The sequence below is a fragment of the Anas acuta genome, chromosome 10 (assembly GCF_963932015.1).
Source record: "Anas acuta chromosome 10, bAnaAcu1.1, whole genome shotgun sequence".
NCBI classification, from domain to species: Eukaryota; Metazoa; Chordata; class Aves; order Anseriformes; family Anatidae; genus Anas; species Anas acuta.
Window position 1 is genome coordinate 13,695,690 of NC_088988.1, and position 25,669 is coordinate 13,721,358.

The window sequence follows — 25,669 nt, forward strand, 5'->3', positions numbered from 1 at the left end:
GCTTTGGTGTTTTTTGTTTTGGTTTGTTTTCTTCTTGCTCCTCTGTACTACATTGTTGGCTTATTTGTGCTGAGCTGATCTGGATTTGCCCTCAGACCTGCCTCTTTGCTCAGAACTTGCATGGTAAACCCCAAGCCTGCTCTGCTCCCCGTGTTCAGGTACAGCAGCCTTTGCTGGTAAGTGCACTGCTCCTGCCTGCACCCTGTCCCCTGTGGATCCCTGCTCACCTTCCCTTGCAGAGTAACCTGTTCTTGCTGCGCTCTGATATTGGTAATTGTGAACACTGACAAAAAGAAGGAACGTAGTACATTTTTTGGTTAAATAGATAATCTTTTTGGCAAAGAAGAATGGGAATATAGGTTAAATCATTATGGCAGACTTTCTCTTATTGTTTGGTTTTGCTCTGTAAACAAAAAAAGTGGAGTCAAGCACAGCTGAACTTAGGTAAGACAAAGAACAGCTGGGATATATTGGATTAAAAGCTTATTTGAATTATAAGTAGCTCCAGCAGTGATGAAACTAAAAGAGTATGACTTCTTAAAGAATTTTGACTTGCATCTAGCATTTTAAACTCAAGTGTATTACAGCTGCAGCATGAAACTTGAACCTAATGACAAGACAGTTCTTTAGTGTCTCAAAAGAACTTACCTCTTCCTATTGCACCACTCTTTCATCTTCATACATGTATATGCACTCTCTCTCCTCTGCTGAGCTCCTTATTTCCAAACAGCTTCTGAGAAGTCACTTTCTTTGGGAATCTTCTTCCTGAATAAAACATAGTTCAGACTTTTGAAGTTATTACAATACAATAGAAAGGGTATGGACTAAGTGTGTAATGATGGCTCAGCACTGTGTTCCTTGTACACCAAGCTTTAGGAAGCTCATAAACCTTTGCTTGTAAAGTCTTAAATTCAATTAGACTTAGAATTGTTATTAATAAACTGTGACATAATGGTTGTAGTTAATGTTGTCTTTCACTGCTGTCAGCCTGTCTGATTGCTTCACTTACTTTTATTTCCATCTGTTGTGTGCTAGCAACACAGGCATCACAACATGATACCACAAAGAGACTCTACCATGCTTTCTGAAAGCATCAGGAACTGAGTCTTCACCACAACTACAGGAGCATGGTGAGGTTTTGAGTTGTGCTATACCTGATCTGAGTAAGAACACAGTTCCTTATTTATTTATTTATTTATTGATTGATTCCATATAAGATGTAGGACAGGAAAGTTGAGCAATTGCTCTTCGAAAAAGCACATGAACTTCTGACTTCATCTTCTTGATTACATTTGGGGGGGGGAGAGGGGAAGGGGGAAGGAGGGACCTACAGGGGAAAAAACATACAAAATTAGATAACTTTAATTTTTGGAAGCCACATGTAACAACACAAATTGGACTGTATCATGGTTTTGGTTGGGATAAGAGTTATTTTTCTTCATAGAGGCTCATATGATGCAGTGTTTTGGATATTTGATGAAAATAGGGATGATAACACACTGATGTTTTAGTTGTTGCAGAGCAGTGCTTGCTTACGCAGAGGCCAGGACTTCTTAGCTTCTCATGCTGTCCTGCCAGTGATGAAGCTGGGGGTGCACAAGGGGCTGGGAGGGAACACCTGGCCAAAGAGATACTCCATGCCGTGTGATACCATGCTCAGTAAAAAAAGCTGGGGTAAAGAAGGAGGAAGGGGGGATGTTTGGAGTGATGTTGTTTCTTCCCAAGAAACTGTTGCGTGTGATGAGCCCTGCTTTCCTGGAAGTGGCTGAACACCTGCCTACTGATGGGAAGCAGCAAATTCATTTGCTTGCACGCACAGCTTTTGCTTTACCTGGTGAACTGTCTTCATCTCAACCCACAAGTTCTCACACTTTTACCTTTCTGATTCTCTCCTTCCTACCTGGGGAGGATGGTACTGAGCTACCTGTTGGAGGTAAACCACAACAGGCTGCCAGGCTTAATTTACCTATTATAGTTATGACAACAGCTATTGTATATAACTTAAAACTTAAACATTTAACATCTGACAATGTCAAAGTTTAGCTGAAGATTTCCATGCTGGCTCTCTGCATCTTACTCTAGAGTCTGGAGAAAACAGGCACTGGAAAAGAATTTTTATCTCTGTTCTGGACAACACCACATCCCTAGAGTCAAAAGCACGAAACTAGACACACTTCAGGATACTAGTATAATATTTCTTTAAATATGTGAACATAACATATAATATTTAGTATATGATATGGTATTTGTGGGGTCTTTTTGAGGACTCTGCCTTCTTAAATTAAGCCAGCTTCTAGTGATACAAGTGCATATGCAATCCTTAGCAAACTGTGGAAATCCCCATTTTAGATGATGTTAAGCCTTTAGAGTTGTGGCTAGAAGGCAAAGCAAAAACATAGTTGCTCAACCATGAATATCTCCATATTTGTTTTTTATTATTTTTATTATAATGTTGTTTCCTTGTCTCACTTCCCACTCAGGAAGCAATGACAGGTCTCTGAAAATAGGCAGCCTGAGCAAAAACACAAACAACTTAGGCAATGCTACTCTCCCTACTATTTGAAAGCTACACGATAAAAATTTCCATAGAGAAAATCTCAAACAGGCCTTGTCTCCTCTTGATGCTTCAAGATGAGTTTCATCTCCACTGACTTTCTTACCCGAATGTGTAGGTAGCTAACCAGACTTGCTAGAAGTCCCTCATTTATATAATAAGATGCACTAGATTGTAGTAAATGTTTTCCATGTGAAGTTTTAACATACTTGACAGCTTTGTGGCAGCCCTAGCAAAGGGGAGGGAGCAAATCCTGTGGCTCATTCTTCTTAGTGAAGTTTTCTCATAATTTTTTTCAACAATTCAAAGCTAATAACAGTGTTAAACAGTTGAAACTATTTACCATGTCACCTCCATTCTCAGAACTACAGCTCAATTATTGTTCAGAAAGGTTTTTTCCAAAAACCCGAGAGCTGTGCTTATACAGCCTGTCAGTTTTGACTTTGTTTAATCAGCTTGATGTAAAACAGCCTTTTCTGTGTACCCTAACATCAAAGAATATTGCTACATATGACTACAGCTCATGCAGTTAAGCAATTAGTCAAGAGACCAGTTCAAGGGAAATGTTTTAAAATATTTATATTCATTAGCAGGGTCATATCCACATGGATGACTGGCTACTTTTGTTGAAAGTGTCTCATGTTTTATGGTACAGAGTTAAATGCTATATTTTATTCCCTCAATAGACTGGGAATCGAGAAATTGTTGCCTGTATTTTGTTTTCTGCTCATTGCCTCTTGTCCTTTCACTGAGTAACAATGATGTCTGTGCCACCAGTAGGCACAGGGCTATACATCAATAAGATCCCTCTGAGATCTATCTTGAAGCTGAACAGACCTGACTCTCTCACCTTCTCCTCCTATGCCAGATAATCCAATTCCTTAAACATCTTCCTGACCCTTTGCCAGACTCACCACAACACGTCCGTGTCTTTCTGGTTCTGGGAAGCCCAGAAGCGGGGATACAACTCCAGATGTGGTCTCCTCAGTACTGTGGGAGACGTCTCTTGACCTGGTGGCAATACTCTTCCTGATGCAGCCTGGGATGCTTCTGGTCCTGCTCTGCCACAAGGGCACATTGCTGGATCACATTCAGCTGCTTATCTACCAGGTACCCCAAGGTCTCTTCCGCAGTGCTGCTTTCCAGCTGGTTGGCCCCAGCATGTGCTGGTACAAGGTTATTCCTGCTGTGTGTGGAACCTGGTGTTTTCCTTTGAACTTCATGGGATCCTCTTTGCTCACTTTACCTGTTTGTTTTGCTTCTGCCTGGCTGTACAACCACTACCCATTAATCCAGTGACTCGCTAAATTTGGTGTACAGACTACTAAGTGCATACTGTTGCATTTTGCTTTAAAATATTGTCTGGAGATGTGTATACTGCTGTGGCAATATTCATTTAATGCCAACTGCTTCTTTGTTATGAATCTGAGCTTACGTCTAGCATCTACGTAACCTGGAAAAATCCCAGTTTTTCCCAGAGCCTGTCTGCAGATTCTCTTTCACAATTTCTAAATGCTTCTCTTTTTTTTTTTTTTTTTCCAAACAAATGGTTTTTTTTGCTACCTGTTTTCATGTACAATGGAAGCCAAGAGGAAGTGGGTGAGTAAGTCAGTTGAAATTGATAAGCCTCAGTGTTTTTTTTGTCTCACAATACAAAGGGGGAATTTGAGATGGGTCACTTTTGTTGCTACTTCCTGAAAGGAACATAACACAAAAAAGCCCACCATAACAATCCCACTTTTCACTCATGCCACATATTTTCAGCTTAAAAATCAGAAGACCAAGTAATTAAAGGTTATATTACAAGAACAGTCTACTCTTCAGTTATCTGCCATATTGAAGTGGATAGTTAAATAACTGAGAGGATGAAAAGTCAGGATACCAGTCCCAAAAGAAGATTATGCTGCATTACCATGATATCAACACAGTAAAGCATATATGGATTAATGCAAATATGGATTTTCTAAAGCATCTGACTATTCAGTACTATTTTTGGCCCAAGCATCTTTGTAGATCAATGCTGCCTTCTGAAGAGAGCTAGCAAGACTGCTGAACAGGTGACACGGTAGCAAGGACAGACAGTGCTTGGGTTCTCCAGCCTGTCTGGAAGCTGCCTACATGTCTCTCACTGTGCCTGTTACCACTTCCATGGGAGAAATTACAGTGATTTCTATGGACTAAGCAAATAAAAGTTAACATGTGGAAAGTGCTAAATAAAAGCTAAAGATTATAATGTTTAGCAAGAGTGGAGGAGTTCATATGCAATGTTGCATCTCAAACACTCAAATTCAGCCCCTCAAACTACTTGTCTGCTATGGAACTGTTATTAATAAAAAAAGAAAATTAAAAAAAAAAAAAGCAGCCTTGTGCTCTTAATTTTCTTCCAAACTCCTGGGTCTGTAACAAAAATGGTTTCAGAGGGTTTTGCTTTGGCAATTTCCAAATGATCATTGCAAGATCTGTCAGAACTGCAAAGAACTGATGTTTTAAGTAATTTTTTTTTTAACAGGATTGAAGTCCCTTAAGTAGATTTTTGCCACAGAAGAGCTGCTTTTCTCCTCCTTTAAGCACTGTCTCATCTCACTACTTATGCAACTGATGAATTCTAGCCCAGTTAAAAATTTCACACGTTGACAAAGGCGGCTTTGATCTGCACAGGGCAGTGACACTTGTGGTTCGAAAGACTGTTGGGAAACCAAGGTAAATTCTTTTTTTTACATACTTGGGCTGACTTCCACAGGAGAGGAGGAAGTACTCATCTCCTGGAGCGTGGGACTAGATTCCATTTTAGTATGTTAATAACCAAATTCAAACAGTGTGAACTCAACAGAAGTCCATTTCAGTAGGGCAGAGTTTCACTATAAGCAGGGTGTTTTGCTAGATGAATGAATTGCTCCAGCAAACGTCAGTGGACTTTCACAATTCTCTCTCTATGGCACCGCAAATAGCGAATGCAAGTAGACTTGATTATATAAACATTTAAAAGGAAGTCAATAGCAATTTGCATTTTTCAGATGCCTTTAATGTATCTATTGGTGATAACTTGAAAGGGAGGGGAAGCAAAGCCCCAAAATGGAAAAATACAAATGAAAGCCAACATCTCTCCAGAGAAAGTACTTTAGTTGTGATGCATTCACCGGGCAAAGGAGAAGGTAGAAGATATAGGGAAGATAAGAAAAACCTGGCCTACTGACAAATTGTTTCTCCTGCTGAACTCCACGTGGAGATGCATCTAATGATAGAAAAAATTGTGTGAGGAGCTGACTTATCCTGACAGGACAAGTAGGTTAACGGACAGACTGATATAAAAAGAAATGGGTAGAAAAAGGTATAGGAATATGAATGAAATGAAGGTTTGAAGAGGAGAAAGTGAAGGAAGAAATGAGGGGGAAAGAAAGAGGTGAAAGGACAAGGATAAAATCTAGTTTTCCAACTAGATTCTATCATTGCCTTGAGACCCAAACATAATATGCTAATTGCCATACAAGCAAAAATGGGAGAATAAAGCAGGAAAGAAAGGCACAAAGTGACTAAGATAGGGCAGTAGGTCAGTAAGAAAGCAGAGAGCACAACCAGGTCTCCTCAAGCTTCATCCTGTTCCCTCATCCCTCAAGCCCAAGTCTCAGTTTCCATTCAAATGGTTTGTGCGCTGTGCCCATTTGTTTAAAGCTGCTGACTGCTAATCCTCCCTCAGACACCAAACCCTTGACTATTTACTAAAGGTGAAGGGCATATAGTGCAATATTCTAACCTTTCCATTAAATGTAGAATCATCTCCTACTTTGGGACCATAATGAATCTAATTCTGACTTGAAATTTACTTATGCCTTATGCTGATTTAAAAAAAAAAAAAAAAAAGAGTTGGTACTAATTTGGTAGAGATTTTTTTTTAATTGATTATTTGTGCTCACATTTTCATATTTCAGGCTTTTCAGGTAGAAAACCAAAACACTTAGGGTCAAGCAAATTAAAGGGCTTGTTTTGCTTAGTATTTGTAAAGGCTTTGAAAGTCTGCTTATGTTTTCTTGCATACCAGTGCTACACATTCACGGAAAGGTCACCCGATCTAGGGCTCTGCCATTTCACCATTAGCCTTACTGGAACTATTTATCTGCAGGTACGTAATTGATCTGGAGGTTTAGCATTTCTCCACCCTGTCTTAACACTGCTTAGTACACCATGTTCCAAAACAGATCACAAACTCTTGGGATGTGGACTAGTGTGCCTTTTGTTTTACAAAGCATTTAACAGATTCCTATATGGTACCCTAAGACGATAGTTTTCTGTAGTCTAGGAAAACTTCGTAATTCCTGTAATTGTGAATAAGATAAATTATGGCACACCCGTTTAAGATTCCACTATTTAAAATAGTTGGGTAAAGCATTAATAAATTTCTATGGTGCCATTAATTAGCAGGGGTGCTTGGCAATCTTTATGTTATGGAAACTGCCTAAGGCCAGCAGCCGTGATACTTTTGTTTAGTCATATCATTACTGTCAGGGTGAATTTATGACTGTTTTCCAAAATAGCATGGGATGGGTGGTTGAAGAAACTTTCTTTAAAAAAAAAAAAAAAAAAAACAGTAGAAGAAACTGGAAGCGTAAGTTCAACTGCAAATCCATGGAATGGACAGCATAATTTTGCACCTTGAAGAGGTACCTTGCATTACAGCAGGTAAAATTTGTGCCTGTTTGGAGTCCTATCTTCTAAAGCAGTACGATTATATCATTGGCTGCACTCATGCACTTCAGCTTACTTTTTATAAAAGTGAAATAAAGAGCATTTGAATCCTACACATCTGAAGCGTAACAAACAGTTTAATATTCACTTCTTGCAAGAGCTCATGAAATACACTAGGAGCAAAAAAGAAATAGCACCTTAGAACCCATCTTTCCACAAGTTATCCTGTACGGATGCTCAACTGGAATAACCAGATTGAGAAATGATGATGGGAACTCTCCCATCAAATATCAAAGTGCAGTATTTACTGAACATGTGTCAGACGTCTTGGTATTTGGGTCATCTGAATGCTTTAGTCTTCTGATACTGTGTCATTCTTTCATTGTGCATCCTTGCTCTATTAATGCTTTGTCTTATGCTGTGGTCCTCCTTTAATGCTGCTACTTGTCAAGTTCCCACTTAATTTTACATTTGAATGGAACTGGGTTCACTCTTATTATAGGGGTGGAGGCCTACAAACCACTCCTGTCTTAAACCGTGATATCCTTTAGGCATCACCATTATTTCTACTTTCAGGATGTTAAGACCATCCACGTGTTTGCATTTCCCCTGTACTGCATTAGCTTGCAAATGATGAAAAAAACAGTTTGCATTGAGAGATGCATAGGTTAGAAAGGTTCAGTAAGTCTGTTGTATACATTAATCCTTTCTGGAATGCTTTATTCTGGCTATTTTCCTTAACTGAAAATAAAAAAATAAAATAAACTAGAAACTACTTCTGACAGTCAAACCAATCTTTATTTTTTGTTAAATTTGTCTATTTACTGTATAAGATGGCCCTTGTGGCCCTTGTGTGATGGCCCTACAGGGATTTTTTTTTCCTTGCTAAGTATTTATACATTTCCATAGTAAGTGAGAGGCTTTATATTTCCCTGAATAAACGATGTGTAGCTAAAACACCAATCAATTTTCTTGCTATTACTGAACATGTTAATCAGTAATAAATATTTAGTTAGTTCAGACCCACACTAAAAATTGGCCTGCCTGTTTCTGGTTTCTGCAAACATGGATTAAAAGTAAGCTTTAGAAGCTTATTTTTTTTTAAGCTGAAAACAATAGTCAAGAGGGGTAATCAAATGTGGGATTGTTCCAGTACTCAGCTTCCCCAGCACGTGACCCTCTAAAAATACAGAAGTAACTCACACTACTTCTGTCAAAGAACTTGTAAAAATTAAGTCCTTTAAATTCTCTACAAAGATTCCTCTATGAAGCTTCTTTAACTAGTTGTAAGGACTCCTAGCAGCAGTGATTCTCCTGTAGTAGAGCCTGCCTGACAGGCTAGTACCTTAAAGAAGGGAAAACATTAACAGTGTGTGTTTTGTAGAACTGTAGACAACAATGAATGCACTGTTGATAAATTGAAGTCAAAGACAAAGTGGATCCTGGAGCTCCAGCAACTTACCCCATTTCCTGCTTTCTGCAGGACTGTTACTGCCCACTTGTTTAACCTTGCTGGCTCATCTCCCTTGTACTAATTTCACTTTTGGAGTGGTGTGCTGAGCAGGGAAAGCTGAAGCTGTTTAGATAGCTTTCAGGAAATAACTCACTGCGCATGAAGGTGCACTCCACGCTTCCTGCTTGCTGCATGCTTCCTCTCAAGCTGCAGAGCCCCAGCCACATGATTTTTAGATACACGGGGCTTTCCCAGCATCATAGGAGGATTAGGTAACTGTCCTACCACTTGTTCCCTCCCTGCTTGGGGTTAGAATTTGACCCCAAACCCACAGAAGTCTGTGGACAATTTCATTGACTGAAGCTGGTTTTGGAGTTGGACTATAAATAAAGACACACTGCAAGGAGTGGAAAGCTGAATAAACCTGATCAACCCAAATGACTGCTTTTTCCTAGAGTCTCTGCCCTGCATCCAGCAATCCCACCCTTCAGAGTGAAAGTATAAGCCTAGCAGGAACACTATTAGGCCTTGCAAAGTTGTCACAAAGCTACAGATATTGTATTCCTCTGGTGATTTCTAGCCCAGTCTCCTGCTCAAAGCAGGACCAGTGGCAGTGCTGGATCAGGTCAGTTGTGGCTTTGCCCAGCTAAATCTAGAAAATCTTACAGGACGGAGACCCCACAGCCTGAGTGGCCCATTGCTGCATTACCCACCTGGTGGAAAAGATTTTTCTAGCATCTGGCCTCAACCTCAGAAATTGAAACATGTCCCTATGCCGCTGGCTGTTACCTGCCCCTTGGCTCTATTTTCATAGCGGGTTTCTAAGTGGTTGCAGACCTCTAGAAGACCATCCCTTAACCTCCTTCTTTGCCTGACTAAATAAGCCTAGCTCCCTCAATCTCTGCTTCTAAGTTATGTGCCCTAGGGCCCAGACAATCTTGGTTGTTATCTACCGCATCCTCTCCAGTTTCTCAACATTTTTCTTTGAACCAAAGGCCCTCAAACTGACTGTAGGATTCTAGATGCTGCCACACCATTGCTGAGGCACAATTTTTTTTACACCATTGTAGAGGCATAACGAGTTCTCTCACTTTAACTGTACTTCTAACACAGCCTGGTCCACAATTTCCCCATCTGCAATGAGAGCATGCTGTGGGTTCATCATCAACCGTAACCCACCATAACCCCCATATCCCTTTCAGCTAGACTACTGTCAGCGAATGGATCCTGATTTCTTTGCAGACTAACATAACCCCCATGCTTACCTCCCTTCTAACCAAACAAATGACAATTTGAAGCCTGTTTTAAGCTCTACTTGACTTACAAAGTTTAAGGGGTTTTTGTACTTGGGCTGTAGGGTTGATGTACTGCAGAGATAAGTACCGGCTACAAAATCTGTGTACAGCTCCAAACACATCTATATTTGGCTTGGATCCAATACAGTGTTTTTCAGTGTTGTCCGAGCTTTCTTTCCCTGTTGGGATTCTTCATTGTGTGTGGGGAAAAAAGCAGTTATCCATAATATTTTTCCATAATCTCTCTCGATTATAGGCAACTAACAAATCAGCCTGTGAAAACACAGCTGTGGTCACTAAAGAGTTACAGCGTAGATAACCTACCAGGAAATTTTAGATGTTTGCAGGCAGCCAATAAAAGGAGAGATAAACAATGCAGCTGACTCACAGGCAGCAAAGCTCCAGCTGTCTTTGAGTGCTGTATGAAACAGACTCGCACCGGGTATCTGCAGCAGTTTCACTACGGTGTTTGTAGTTTTTATGCCTGTATTTTTGGAGGTAAGTGAACTCTAGCTTGCAATTTCTTTTACTTGGACATTTGAATATTAGCTTAACTTAGAAAAGTTTCTCTTGTCCCAAGGAAAACATCTTTGCTACAAATTGCTCTGAAAAATTGCCTTTAAAATTAGGAACGTGAAATGAATAGCTTTATAACAATCTCCCTCCTGCCCACCCCAGCTAGGGGAAGATGACAAACTTGGCTGAGGCTTTTAATGTCCTTTATTGCAGAAGTTGCTGAAGAAACACTGATTTTGTGACTTTTCAGTGAGCTTTGAAATGGGTGTAGGAGGAAAAGCATTAAAAAGAGTAGATCTATTGGAAAAATGGCTTTAGTACCATACTTCCAAGTTAGGGAAACTTTCTCTGTAATTTCATTAAACCATGTCATTTTCTGTGATTAGTACTTCCAACAACTTTAGCAGCCTTGGTGAAGTGCTGCCTAAATAAGATCTCTCATTTTAGGGTCAAATTCTTTTGGAGACTACCAGCTAACAACTCTAAGTCCAGGTGTGGAAAAAGAAGTAGAAACCTGAATATAGGGACAATACTCCTCAGCATGTCATGGTTTGTAACAGAACAACTGAATTGTTTTTCATTTATTTTTACAGAATCTCTAGTTAAACAAGGTTTTGCAAATCCAAAAAGGAGCTGGTTGCTATCTCTTCCTTTTAATCGAAATAGCAAACTAGCGAGAGTTTAAAGAAGTGTTATAGCTGTACTTAATTCCATTTTAAATAGAAATACATAAGTTCAAGAACAGTTTAGATCCCATATTCATTATTTTAGCCTCTTTGTACTATCTTTGGAGTTCTGAATAAATCATTTTGATTACTTAAATGTTTGTTTGCGTTATTATATACATGGTACTTGTGGGTCCCTTCCAACTCAAGATATTCCATGAAACTACATTTCTATCCAGCATACAACTGATGGATACTGACTTGTTGTCTACATAAATCAGTATCACTTTAAAGCCACATTTTATATTATAAATAATGGCCCTGCATTTCCAAGTGATCAGATGGAAATATGAAAAAAAAAAAAAATTAATTAGCACCCTGTGGCCTGGGATGGTAAGTTATGGTCTGGACAGTCCTCTGCAATTAGCACATTTTCACTGTCCTTTTAAGGAAAGTCTGATACAGAGTGGTAAAAGGAATTACCTTTTAGGATTAGGATAGTGGTTATTTGGGAAGGGGTGGTGCAACTTCACCATGCTTTATTGGTAGTGACAAAAAGTAGGCCTAAAAACTTATTTCTGCTATTTTTTCTCCCAAGGCAGCCATCTAGAAATGGCCAATCCATTGCCTGTAGTAGCCCAGGAGGATTTGGATAGCTTTACCTTGACCAGGGCAGGCTCAGGCTTTGCACTGAAAGCCTTCCATGTTTCATGGAACACACAGATCTCCGTGAGGCTGCTGACCAGCCAGAATGCTACAGAGAGGTACGTGTCTTTGGTCTATTATCCATGCAGTCTGGCAACACAAAACTGCACTGATAGTACTGGAATGAATCATGGCATGCCCACATCATCTGATCCCCAAACATCTCTCCGTTCCTAGAAATCCCAACTTGCCAAGAGGCAAATCAGACGCAATAATACTAAAAAACAAGCTCTACTTCTTTTTTTTTTCCTTTTATGAGTTTTAGAAAAGTAGAGATTAATCCTGAAATCATTCATTATCTCTATTACAATAATGTCTTCAGACCCTGACCAGTAATATTGAGCATGCCATGTATGGCATTACGTTTTCTGGAGAAAGAGACCTCAGCTGATTTTCATCTAAACCAGCAAGTACATGTGAGGAAATAGAGCAGTGGAAGGAGGGAAGGATAAGGGTCAGGGTTGCGGAGCAGTGAGATGTGTATATATGTCCCAATTACAAAACCACACCACTAGTAGCTGATGGGCATCCGTCTATCTGCCACAAAATTCCAGTGGGGTGACAAAGGCACAGAAAGTTTCTGAGAATAATTCCAAGATATTTTGGATGAAGCAAGACACAAGCATTTTAGGGGAAATCACTGACCTGATTATTTATCAGGAAAAGAGTCTGATGTGCAACAATGGACTAGGTACAACTCATTTGTTAACTGAGAACATCGCAACTGAGGTAACTTTTGTTAAAAGTAAAATTCAGATGTATTAGTGGAATATATAGTGTTTAACTTCTTCCATTATGAAGACGGGAGGAAAAACAGTATTTTAGATTTAAAAAAATAAAATTATTTGTTCCTGAATTCTGGCAGCATTTACTGCCATTTTGACAGTATCACTGTCAATTTAAACTGAAAACTTAAATATGTAAGGTTTTGTTTTGTTTCTAGGGAGCTGCTTGGTTTTTAGGCAGTAGAAGTCTAGCAATTTTGTAATCTGATCTAATGATTATTCTTTAAACTAGCTACTAAACAAATAACAACTCTCCATGTCCTGTTCACATTTTCTTTAAAACATAAGCTGTAATTAAATCAACTCACAGTAATCAACATCTTGCTCCTCTTTGAATTTAACATGCTATGCTGATTTGGTGGCATTTTGTCACTTAAACTTTTTCCCTAAGACTAAAGCCTGTGCCCTGCTTTTCTCTCTGCTACCATTCTGATCCCTTGTTTACATCACACTACGTATAGGAAAACTAGGAGAATAAATTACAGTCTACTCTGCCCGTAAAACTTTCAACTGTGTGCTGATGATAAATGCTTAGATTTGTGGAAATAAGTGCTAAAACAGGTGGGGCCATAAATTACTAACAGAGATTGGCTTACAGGCTTGTGAATCAGTACTGCAAATATGAGAAACAGAAACTGAAGTCTGATGACTTAGGATAATGAGAATGAGCTCCAGGTCTGTTGAAATCAACTGAATTTTGAATGAATTCCAATGGATTTTCAGCTCAAAAGTAACATAATCAGATAATTACAAACAAATATACAACAAAAGCTGAAAGTGTGGCAGGAGTTCTTTTCCCTAAGAATGCCCAATTTAATCAACAATGCAGTGTTTCTTGTGCACAAGGAACTAACTGCCTGGAGTTCCTGGCAAAATCTTACTCTTCTCATGATCAAAGCAAGGCTTCATTACATCCTGTAAATGCAGGCTACTTGAATTCAGGTATGCAATCCAACTGAAGCTGAACTTAAATATGACAAAGTTATTAGAGTAATATTGCTTTTATCAGATATGAATTCAGTTTATGTCATGCTTTGACATGGCCATCAGATATACATGGAAGCTCTTAATTTCCTTGTATACGTGGGTCTCGCTAAAAGCAAAAGGATACAAGTTCACGAGGGAAAACTTGATTTTTCATAATCTAGCACCTCATGTATCAGCTTTTTCCCGTTTTAGCATTTCAAATGCTGCTTCAAACTGTGCTCCTGTGTTCATGCTAATCTATCCAGGGTTCTTTGACACTAAGTTAGAAAAATACACTACACAAGATATTGCTTAATTTTCTTACAGTAGTTCGGAAGATGGCACAAGCCAATGTAATTCTACCAATAAAACCAGTCTTATGTCAACTATATGGTTCTTTCTCATTTCCATCATATACATGATCTGATGTCTTGCTGAAATTCCCTTCAGTCTACCCGGCCTCTAACCTTAGCTCTCTTTTTACAGGGAGAGGAAGCTGCTGCTTCAAGATATAGCAATTGTCAGGTGCTGTAAGTCTGAACGTCTCCTGCCTGCTCTTGGGATTTACCAGTACCATGGACTTGTGGGGATAGTGACTGAGTGGATGAGCAATGGATCCCTCCACTCGCTCATCCATGAGGTACGTAGGAGAAGTAATCTTTTGTGACAAAGCTAATTACAAGCTAAGCCAAAAGGGAGCAACCGGCATGTAAATTATGGACAGTAGTCATGTCTGCTATTCAACTTCTGCATTGTACTTTTGTTTACTGTCAAAATGAAAATGTGAATAGTAGAAGTTTCACTCTAGCAAAACCTGTACTTTGTGTTCTTTAGCATCAGCTATACCCAGATCTTCCGTTTCCCTTGCTCATAAGGATCTTGTCAGACGTGGCTGAAGGGTTGCATCATCTTCACAGCCTCGAGCCTGCTTTTTGCCACTGCAGCCTTAAACCTTCCAATGTCCTTTTGGATATGCAGTACAGAGCCAAGGTGGGAACTTCTAGCCTATAGCCTGTTTGTGTGAAGTCCAGTGACTGCCCTATAGTTGCATGTATTTATTCTAACAACCAACACTTAGCTCTGAGATGGAAGTAATTGTTATAAAATCTTTTCTCCTGTCTCTGTAGATAGCAGATTATGGTCTAACAAACTGGAGGAAACAGCAGCTGAGGTCAGACCTGCAGAACTGCAATCAGAGAAAATGCCAGGATTTAGTGTATATCCCTCCTGAAATACTCAGAGGTGGCCTTCCTTCACAGGAAGGCGATATTTACAGGTAAATGGGATTTCTAAGGGCAGGTCATACCTGGTCCTTACTAGATTCTATAATGTTGTTGAAATACTTCTTTGCAAAGACACTACAATAAAAATGCCAGATTTATATAATGCAATCAGACAGTATTCCATGTGAGGCTGATTACAGCAGTGAATTAAATGTGAAATTCCCCACATTTGGTGAATAATATCCTATAGTTAAAAACTGTTCTACAAGTTCTTAAGTAAAGTACTTACAAATGGACCCAAATTTTTAAGAGTAATGTAGCTGCCAGAATATTTTCCGACACCTTCAGGAACCTAGTGACCACAATTCATGTGTTTTCTAAGTGTGAACTGTTACTGGACTTAATTTCAGGAAGAACTGTTCATGCCCAGATAAAAATCCAGACCTTAAGTGTCCCACTAAGGTCCCAAGCAACCTGCTCAGATAATTCACTGAGCCACTCAAACATTCATTCTTCTTAACTTTAGTAGTTTATGCAAACGAGGAAGACTATCTATTTTCACATCTGTTTTGGAACTGTAAAATATTTTGTAGCTGTCCTGAAAAATGAGACAACCTCAGACTGCAACTATTTTCTGTATGGACATGCATCCTTATATTATGGAGCCTGTGAACTAACGCTACAGGTAACTTTTAAGCAGATAAAACTCCTGCTTTATTGCCACAGAGACAGGCTCTAAGATGAGTCAAACAACACATATGCTTGAGACCTATAAATGATGCAACTGATCCGATTTTTCATAAACACAAGACTTTTGCGCAGGAAGAGAGAAGGCTTATTTCAAGTGCCATAATTAATTTCCAACATGTCATTCTTATTTAATTTTAGATGGTCAGATATAACTCGGTGCATGAGAAGTGCACATCTAGATAGTGGTGTAATACAGAAAAGAGTGTCATATGAAGTATGGCTTAGTTGCATGTAAGCTACATGCACATCCATGTTACACTGTATTTTATTAAGGGGTATTTAAGTAAAAGCACTTTCAGACTTTGTGGAAATACAACAGAATAGGGGATTCTCTTACACATGTAATTTAGCAGTACAGCAAGATATATGAATATACAATTAAGTTTATTCTAGAATTGCTTCCTCCACTGTAGCCTGCTTTTTCTCCTCCTGCAGGCTTCTTGCTTCTGCCTCTAATTTTTCAGATTGAGGGTTTAACTGTATTTTAGACCACCTTAGATGTGGGTTGTACATGCAGAGCCGTGGTATCACTGGAATACTTCCTAGTTCATTAGAAAAGGAAAAAAGTATATGGATCTCCAGCAAAACTTGCTGAAGAAAACAGACATGCAGGGGATGAAGATCAAGTTTTTGGTAGGCTAACTGACAAGCCTGTCAGTACCTGCTATTATGTCCCCTTCTTGCTATTTAAATTACTTGAAAACAAAACAAAAGTGACAGAGGGCAACAGAAGGTTCTGAAATCTTCAAGAGTAAATGTATTGAAGGTACTAACCTGAAATGTGATTCTAACTGATCCTATTCAAAAAACGTGTGTGTGTATATAGTTCCAACTAGATTTATTGTAAGAACTGCTTGTTTGAAAATCAAAGCTTAATGCAGAGAAATATCTCTTCAAATTAGGAAAAACTTTTATAGGCTTTGTCTTAGAAAATTCCTGTCTTAAACCAATAAACTTGCTCTTGGGAGTAATGAGAACATAAATATGGATTCCAAGTTAATGAATGTTCCTTCATGTTTTTCAGTTTTGGAATAATGTGTTGGGAGAGCCTAAGCAGACGGAAACCTTTTGAAGGTAGTCATTTCTATTGTTTGTGTATCATTTTATCACAAACAGCATTGTTTTTTTGGATGTCCCTTTGCCTTCTATTACTGTTAGAGCTAAAGATCAGAATCCCTCAGCAGATCCTCTGTGTCTCCAGGAGGATGACCTTTTCTGCAGGTGAAAACTGTAGCTTCTTACGCAACTTGTGGCATTTCTCTGTGCTTGTTGAAGCACTCTGTTACTCGTTTCTCCCTAAAGGTAATCAGGAAACACAAATAATACCCTTATTTTTCACTGTCACTTCAAAACCAGACAATGTTTTGGTGACAAGTAGTTAACAGAATGTGCAGTATGCTCATTTTAGAGTTGCCATGAATTTCAAATCCCTGATCAAGAAATGCCAGTTTGTGCTAAATTCTCTTAAAGGAGAGAATCTTACCTTCTTAGACAATAGCAAGCAGTTTTAAAGAACATGGTTTGTAAAGCACTATGCAATAATGGTCAGTGGAGAAGGATGATCCCTATTTTATGCAGGTTGATGCCAAAGTGACCTCTTTGCTATGGGCTCAGTTCTGCATGGCTTGCTGATTAACGGACTCCTACATTTAGTAGGCTGAGAAGAACCTTTCAAAAATATTGTATAGGAATAGTAGGTTAGTATTCATTCACCCAGCTTTCACTTATGCCTGCCATCTTGTGGTTGCCCGAAGTATTTTTTCTGTACAGTAGGATAGATGTTCTTATAAGGTGTAAAGCTTTATATAAACTGTGTGCTTAGGATATACCCTAAATAATTAGATGTATATCTGAGGGGTCTGTGCATGTAGTTTACAATGCATGGGTACATTCATCTGTCATTTCCTGTTAGGACAGTTCTCTCTCCTGAAATGTCCTGTTGCAATAACTAGTTACAGTTATTGTTAAAGGCTAACATCCATTAACTGCAGAGTAAATATTTATTTTTGCTTCTAAAAGTAGCCTTTGTTTTAATATACCTGATATAGTTTATGCTGAATATCACTTTAAAAGTTCTGATTTCTTTAATGTCTTTTTGTGGTGACACTTTCCTATCCATTGCAGGTCAAACAACCCTGCTGGAAGTTCTGATGGGAATTGGCAACGGCTTGCGGCCTGGAATTTCGGAGGAGTTTATACCAAGCAATTTTCCCCAGAGGAACATGCTGTTGCACTTTATCACTCTTTGCTGGCATCAAGAACCAGATTACAGACCACATACTGCAGGTAACGTTCAGGGTTGGCTTTCTTTACAGGGTCTGTACTTGAGATGGTCTCGCTGGGAACATTGCTCTGGCACTCCAAATTAGTGACAGAAGTGGAGGGCAAAGCAGCCTTTACATCACCCTCACAGTCCTGTTGATTTCTATCTGAAGCTTCCTACCAGAGGTGGCTTACTGATCTGAGATTGTATTTTAGTATAATGCGTGGGGGGGGGGGAGCTAAAGAAGGGGATATTAGCTAAATGCATTATTCTAACAGACTGACCTGTCTTAAGCACTGCTTATTTCCAGTGTTTAAACAGTTCCCTATGAGGTGTGCTACTGTTGTTTGTTAGTTGAACTGTTATGTTTACCCTGTCTCTATTGGGGGGGGAAAAAAGCCAAGAAATATTAAGACTGTGGTACTTGAGGACTATTAAGCAAATTTTCAAAGCTAGACATAATGCAAATTGTTTCCTCAGCACTTGCATATAGCTTTACTGTGTTAAATTTATATATTTGTGTCTAAGCCTTCTGCAAGGGCACATCTGTATAAACAGTTAAGAAAAATAGATTCTCTGACAGTTCCTTAGAATCAGTTCTAAAAGGAAAGTAAAGGATGCATGAGGTACAAGCTGTATTTGAACTGATTTCACTTAGTTCATCTAGCTGCTCAACATAATGAAATTAATGCTCAATAGCATGCTTAGTGAGGTTAGTTGCAATACGCTGCCTAAATATATATACACTTTAATATGCAACATGCTATTTTTAAATGCTTTATTCTTCCTGCAGAATGCATAGCCCTTCTAAATGGAATTTTGACTACTATAAATAAGGAGGCAATTTCTAATGCAATCTACAATCTGATGGATGCAAAGGTTAGTGCAAAATTACGTTTCGTTCCTGTATAAGGATGTTACTTGATTCTTCAATTAGTCTTTGTGGTCCAAAATGGAAAAAGGCTTTATCTTTAGTGCTTTACTGGACATGCCAGAGACCACCTTTTGGCACTTCAAGTTCATTTGGGAATTGTTTTTTTTATTTGTTTGTTTTGTAAAAAAAAAAAAAAGTTTATAGAGAAGACCAGCCAGAAAGCCTTACTGTCAATTGCTACAGAGATTATAAAAATGATAGCTTCTTGCCAGTCACCAGCTGTAATCAGACTGGAAAACATGAGTGAGATCAAATATCAGCTTCAAGCAGAACACACTAAGTCTAGGATCAAGGCCAATTTTTCTTGTATGTACTGGTTAAAGATACTTATTCCAAAACCTGGACAGTGTTAATACCTGTTCCAGCAATACACTCTTCTGTCTGCTTCACTGTTTCTAAGTTGGCATGTTTCAAATGTAAAACACTGCATGTCCTCAGGTCTAAGAGGGTTCTCTGATACCTCCTGAATGGAAGGGGAATGGGGAAACAACTGAGGGACACAGCTAACTCCATGTTTGCTTATGCTGCCATAGGAAATCTGGCACAAATCTGACTGCCACAAGAATTGCTATAGCCTATCTAGTTAACTTAGGTACAGTAGAGAAACTACACTGGCACATTTCAGCCCTTGACCAAGTATTCCAACTCCATCTGGACTTACAAAACCCGTTCTGTATCACTGATTTTGTTGCTGTGTTTATGTGAGCTACCTACGTTACTGCATGCTAAATTATTTCTATGTGTTGCAATCACATACTGGGATTATAAAACAGACTTGATCAATGCTTTAATAAGTGGCATAGCTATACTTCACGTCACTTTATTACCATTTATATTTATGGAATACTTGGCAACATGTTCCTAAATAATACTTCAGTCTCCATTGAGCAAGACTGCTTTTCTCTTTGCTAAATTAGCAATGAGCATTATTTATTGTTCAAGTAACTAAACAAATAATATATCCAAAATGACTGGGAAAAAGCTACTGGAAATTCTTGAAAACGGCTCGATTCATTAACTGGTGAATTGTGAAGAGCTGGAACAAATCTGTTGCAGACATACAACACTGAAAAAAGTTACAAGTGTAAACACATCCTTATTGCAGACAGTTTGGCATATGAAACACAAGATGGTCCTGCTGTTTGGATACTTGAAGGACATGTTATAGCTAGCCCAATATAAGTATTTCACTATAGGGCTATTCTCACCTTTTCCTGCATGATCCCGAACTGGATTTTAAAGTAGAAAGAGTAACAGAGTAGATTTAAGTCAGATTCCACAATTCAACTCTACATGTGTTAAAATGTGAAGCTGCTCTATGCAGTTCACTATCACCATGTATCAGCATACCCAAGAACATAATATATAGTGTCAATGTAAATTCCTGCTCCTGACAACTGTGAATTGAGCAAACATTGGGTATTCTTATTGGCATTCTTGTACTACTTTTTCTAGGAGACAGCACTTAATGCATGCAAAGGTTCAGAAATCTACACATTGCAGACAGGCATACGCAATTCGGAGGTGAGTACGTGGCATGCATCTGATAGTTTTACAAGAGTGCTTCATGAGCTTCTTGTTTCTCCTGACAGTGCTGACACCACATAATAAAAACACTCTACAGCTAAATGTCCTAACCCTATCCCTAGCCAGGACAACTACATCCAGTTAACCAACAAAACCCTGTTTTACCTTTTTAAGCAGCAGACTCTGCTCTTGCAAAAACAACCTTATCCACTTAAGAGTTACTTTGAACCACTCCTTGAAAATGTCCTAATGAAATGGCAAAAATCTAGCCTTTCTTGTGGTGTTTTCAAAATGTCAACTGGGAAAAAAGCCTGAGGCTGAACTCTAGCATCTGCAACTAATTTTCTTAAAGAGCAATGACAACAGTTCTGTGATCACTCCAAAATACTGTTAACTCCCATTTTCAAAGTGATTTTGGCACTTGTTGCAGGCTTGCCAATACCAAAAGAACTGGATAGGACAGAAGTAAAATCCAGGACAGGTAGCCGACAGATCTGTGCTGCCACAGCATCACAGGCAACTAGCTGAAGTCGAGTTAAGCATGTCTACAGGTTCATAACTACCTTACTCTGCCCTGTGAAACAGCCTTAGATTTCAAGAGGAAACTGTTTAGAAAAGGTTTTGGAAGAGCTTCCAAGAGGATAATTCTTCCCTATCTCTTTCAGGTCATATGTCCACAAAAGAACAACAAAGAAATGAGCAAGAAAATCCCTCTTGTACTACCAAGCTTGTCAACTATTCTACTTGATAGCAATATAAATCATGCAGGAAGAGAAAATATTCTCGAGATGGATCCAGCCAACTTCACCCCACGGAACACAACAAAGAAAGGTCTTTACCTTAATGTACATATTCAGCTCCAACTATTCTAAGAAAAGGATAAACATTACTAGTTGTTCCATAGACACATGCATTTTCCAAGTACAATTGTCCATTCTCAGAGCTTTGCCACCTACTGGTATCATCTGAAGCATGAGCTCACTGCAGAAAAGCAGAGACACTTTTGTGAGTATCTTTTGGTTAAGTGTGTAGATCATAAAGCCTCTCTGAAAAACTTCAGAAACCTGACCCATAACATACATCTGCAATTCCTTGACACATCAAATATTGCCTGTCAAATTTTCCAGAACAAGTACGTTCTGGAATCCATTGCCCTGTGTTAGAAGGAATAACCATATTTTCTTATCAGCTAATCAGAAAAGGAGTTAGTTAGGTTCCTGTTACTGTTCAATTGCTGTTGCAATCCAAGGGTTGCATCTTATTCTTTTTTTTTTTTTTTTCTAGCTCACCCAGGCTCTGACTGTAGAAAATCTTTTGGTACTCCTCCATTATCTGGTCCAATGGCAGGCAAAGAAAACAGTCAGCATAAGGACCCACCACTGGCACTTAAGCAAAAACAACAAACTATGCACCCTGAACAAGCAGTGACAGGTAAGACTCCATTTCCAGTTGAGAGGACAATATTCTCCCAGATCAGACTTTAATTGATGATCAGATTGTTTAGAGATTGGTAGAAACAGGTTGTTTTTTTTTCCTGAATTCTCTTGCACACTTGCCAGTATTTTTAGAGTAATAACTGCCAAAAACAACACAAATGTCTAATGAAGCTATTGGTACATGGCTACTCCTGTCCTCAGAAGTTCAGGCATTGGCTACTGTGAACATTAACTTATTGTTTTCCAGGTTCATATTCAGGCTGAGAACAGGCTTGAAAAAAAAAATAGTAAAAAAAAAAAAAAAAAAAACCACAGAAAATATAGCACATAAGATATGAAATACATTGTTTGTTAAAGTCAGGAAAAAAAAACAATTGGGGGGGAGTTTTAAGGTGTTCTACAGTGCTACAAAAGTAGATATTGACAAAAAAAAAAAGGGGGGGGGTGACTACAGAGAAGGGGGAGGAAACATTCATTTCCTTTCTTATGTGGTTTGGGACTTTCCTACTGAGCTGGAAACTGCCTAGTAGGAAAGCTTCTGACTTGTGAAGCCTGTTCTACTTATAGGTGAAAAGCTGTTCCGTGTTTTTTTTGCTTTCAAATTGGCCTATGATAGCTCCTACGTCTGGCTGGCCATTCTTCTCCACTTCCATTTATTACTGAGAGATGGCATAAATTCAGGATAAAGCAGCAGACTTGTCCATACAGGAAAAGTTCATTGCATAACTCTACTGTCCAGACTCAGAAATAAGGAGGACAGAGGCATGTTTTCCAAATAACAGTGGCCTGCAGCTATTAATTTTCTCTTGGTGTATGGTATTTACTGGACATCAAAAACCTTAATGTTGGTACGGAGTATTTTAATAGGCATAAGCCTAAACTGTCTGTGAGGAGGCAGAGCATAGTGCTCTTGATCATTTTTGCAAGAAGTATTAGTTTTGCTACTAGTTCAGCTTGGAGATATATATTTGATTTCCCACTTCCACAATACATTTCAAATAGCACTGCTGTCCTGAACTACCTATTGGCTGTTCTTCTACTTTCTACAGGAAAGTTTTCAGCCAAACTGCATTGTGCAAATTTTGATCTAGAATAGGGCCAGACCTGAAAATCTCCTCCCTTCACACAATCCAAACAATCTTTAAAAATGCTTATCTTCTGTAATATGTTCTTCATGAGTTTTAAACAAAAGATGGAAATACATTGTAGTTGTTATAAACAAAGAACACAAACTAACTCTTCCTTTCTTTCTCTACTAAGTTTATATTTCTAGTAGCTACATTTATCGGTGTTGATACTACCACTTGCTAACAACTTCTGGAAGAAATGAGCACTTAGTGGATCTTGTTTTGTTTCCTTTTTTTACTCAAGGTCCTTGCTGCAAAGGAAACTGCTGTCAAATATTAACCTGCCAGAGAGGAACCATACTGAGCTGCATGACAGAAGGACGCCTCAACCACATCCTTGATGTCCTTCGCTCACAGCAAATGCTGTCTCGAATGGATTATGAAACAATCGTCTCTTACCCCACAGTGACTGGCCGTGCTCGGGCATTGTTAGATGTTTGCCTTTGCCTTGGAGAGAGGGCAGCACAGGCTGTAGTGACTGTACTTACAGAGACCAAATGCCGTCCTCTGGGACGAGGACATTGCACAGACTGTCCTGCTGAGAAAAATAGGCTGCTGCTGTGACTTTTTTGAGGTTTGTTACATGGATCAGAGCACTGGTAATTTGGAATGGTAATGATTCACATTCATTCCTCACAACCTGTTGACTGAAGTCAATTCTGCCTGCAGCCCATGATTTTAGTCCTCTAATGGAAAAAGCTAGCTGGATTAAAAGGTCAAGTCAACCAACTGTCTGCAGAAATTAACGAGACTGGTATAACAAATTCTAATTTGGACCTCAGAGACTGGAGGAGTGTAATGTGTGCCAGAGAAAATATTGTTCAAGTCAGATGACACCTTATTTCGTTGATTTTGGAAGACTGGAAAATGGATTATGAGTTTTTTGGAGATCACACTATAGAAGAACAGCTATTACTAAATCCTTCCAGCTAAGCACACTGAAGAACAGAGTACTGGATGAAGAGAAAAGTGAAGCTCTGTGAAGGACAGGTGTTACTGTGAAAGTCTTAAGAGAATTAAGAAATACTACATAGCACCTTAAGTAACTCTAGGAAAACTTACATCGTGCATATAAATTATTTTCACTCACAAATGGTCATATGGTCTGAAAACAGGGCACTGATAGTAGTGCTTCAGAGAGGTGGGCCTAAAGCATTTGGTAAATAGAAAAATGTTAATGCCTTACATCCATGTTGTTCTCTCTATGACTATAGCTCAAATGCAAAATTAAACCAAGCAGAAGAGGTACCAAGCTGATCACTTCTGAAATGGTGGTTCTGTTGAACTGTAAAGGAAAGTAGAAAACTATAATGAAATTATAATGAAAATGAGATTGTAAAAGGTGCTGGTTTTTGAAGGCACAATGGGACTCCTTCAAACTGCAAGGCACTAGATTAACATGAGAACTTGTTATACGTTCTACAAGTATTTCAGATGCAAAACTCTGTTTCCCTACATTGCATTTGTTCTCTCTGCAGTTTCAAACTGCTGATCTACTTCAGTAGTTTGGCAGGTTGTAATATTAAATTTAGTAATAATGTGTTTTCTAGGCATGCTTCAAATAAGAGACTTGTTACATCAGACTATAATACTGCTGGAACCGTAAACTTTAGCTATCATTTTTTATGCACATTCATTAAGCTTTAAGACAGCCTTGAGATGCTATATTGTTACACTTAAAATCAATGTCGAGTGTTGAAAATAATTTTGTCTATTAAAGGAACTAAACACTACCTTTGCTGCTGTGTTGTTTTTTGTTTTGTTTTTTTTTCAATCCACGCTTTAAATGGGAACCCTCAACAGACCAGATTTTCTTTTACTAGGTAAGGATGTCTTTTTCCTGAGGGAAAACTACTGCTGCCATGGTGTTTGCCTTGTTTAGAAGGCATAAGATAATCAGAGTAAAAGAGATAATCATTTGTGAATTATTTATAGACTTTTAAGAGGGAAGGTAACAATATTATTGAAACTTAGTTACCAGCTTTCAAAAAGTCATTCCATTCAGTTCTCCTGCTGGATGTTTTTATAATTCTGATGTGTGCCAGCTGGCAGACTTAATTTTCTTGTCATTATTTTTTTTGACATAGAAACAGTTTTTTGGCTCTCTGGCTTTCTTACTCTGAAACAGCTTTCTACTTGAGAATATCATTTGATGTCAGACTTAATCTCAGTCTTAATTTTTAATTGCAGAATTGGCATGAAACAAGTTGGAGCAGAAGTTATCTGTTTTTACAGACAAATTTTTGCTCTCATATTTGGCTTTCCAATTTAAGTATCTGTAATAGGATGTGACCTTGCAGAATTACTGATCTATTACCATTGTGTTTACACAGATTTTTGTCAAGATAATCCAAAAAGACAGTTTGTAACTAATTACAAACCAAAGGCAAATCTGTTATTTCATCTTCAACTGAGCCTGAACAGAATTCTTTAAGTATGTTATTCAATAATGAAGTCTAATCCATATTCAGATTTTTGACACCTACTCAGCTGAAATCAGTATGTGGCTTTACTGAGCCTTTTGAATTGATAACCTTGGCTAAAAGCATTGCCATAAACCAACTGTGCCACTGCCCAAGCCTTGTTATTGACACACATAAGCTAATGCAGTTTTGTCTTAATATAGGCAAATGCATAGACTGCCTCATAAATCTTCCCTGTGCAATATAAACGATTAAACTTTTGGGTTTGTTGACGGTTGAAGCTGTTGGGAATATTTTTTTTCCTAAGCACGGTGTTTTGGAGGGATGCTTTTACTTCACTGAAATCAAACTGCTGTTGACATAGAAA

The 25,669-nt window shown here is 38.6% G+C and overlaps 1 protein-coding gene and 1 long non-coding RNA gene across 4 annotated transcripts in view; one reads left to right on the top strand and one right to left on the bottom strand.

The window, feature by feature from the left end:
- LOC137861888 (uncharacterized) overlaps positions 1-25,669 on the bottom strand; it is a 53,597-nt gene that overhangs the window by 17,112 nt on the left and 10,816 nt on the right. The window contains exon 3 of the long non-coding RNA XR_011099905.1: positions 649-765. This is a non-coding gene — a long non-coding RNA (uncharacterized lncRNA). The remainder of the gene's footprint in view (positions 1-648; positions 766-25,669) is intronic.
- Positions 10,333-24,612, top strand: LOC137861902 (receptor-interacting serine/threonine-protein kinase 2-like). Of its 3 annotated transcripts, XM_068693501.1 has the most exons (13): positions 10,343-10,480; positions 10,946-11,047; positions 11,762-11,927; positions 14,106-14,259; positions 14,454-14,609; positions 14,747-14,895; positions 16,617-16,666; positions 17,717-17,878; positions 18,649-18,734; positions 20,245-20,313; positions 20,982-21,147; positions 21,601-21,747; positions 23,124-24,612. In XM_068693501.1, exons 3-13 carry the CDS (start codon positions 11,776-11,778, stop codon positions 23,441-23,443), a joined length of 1,611 nt encoding a protein of 536 aa, XP_068549602.1. In that variant the 5' UTR covers positions 10,343-10,480; positions 10,946-11,047; positions 11,762-11,775; the 3' UTR covers positions 23,444-24,612. The 3 variants fall into 3 exon arrangements, with proteins under 3 accessions (XP_068549600.1, XP_068549601.1, XP_068549602.1); XM_068693499.1 differs by lacking the exon at positions 10,946-11,047 and having other exon boundaries at positions 10,333-10,480; XM_068693500.1 differs by lacking the exon at positions 10,946-11,047 and having other exon boundaries at positions 10,333-10,480; positions 21,610-21,747.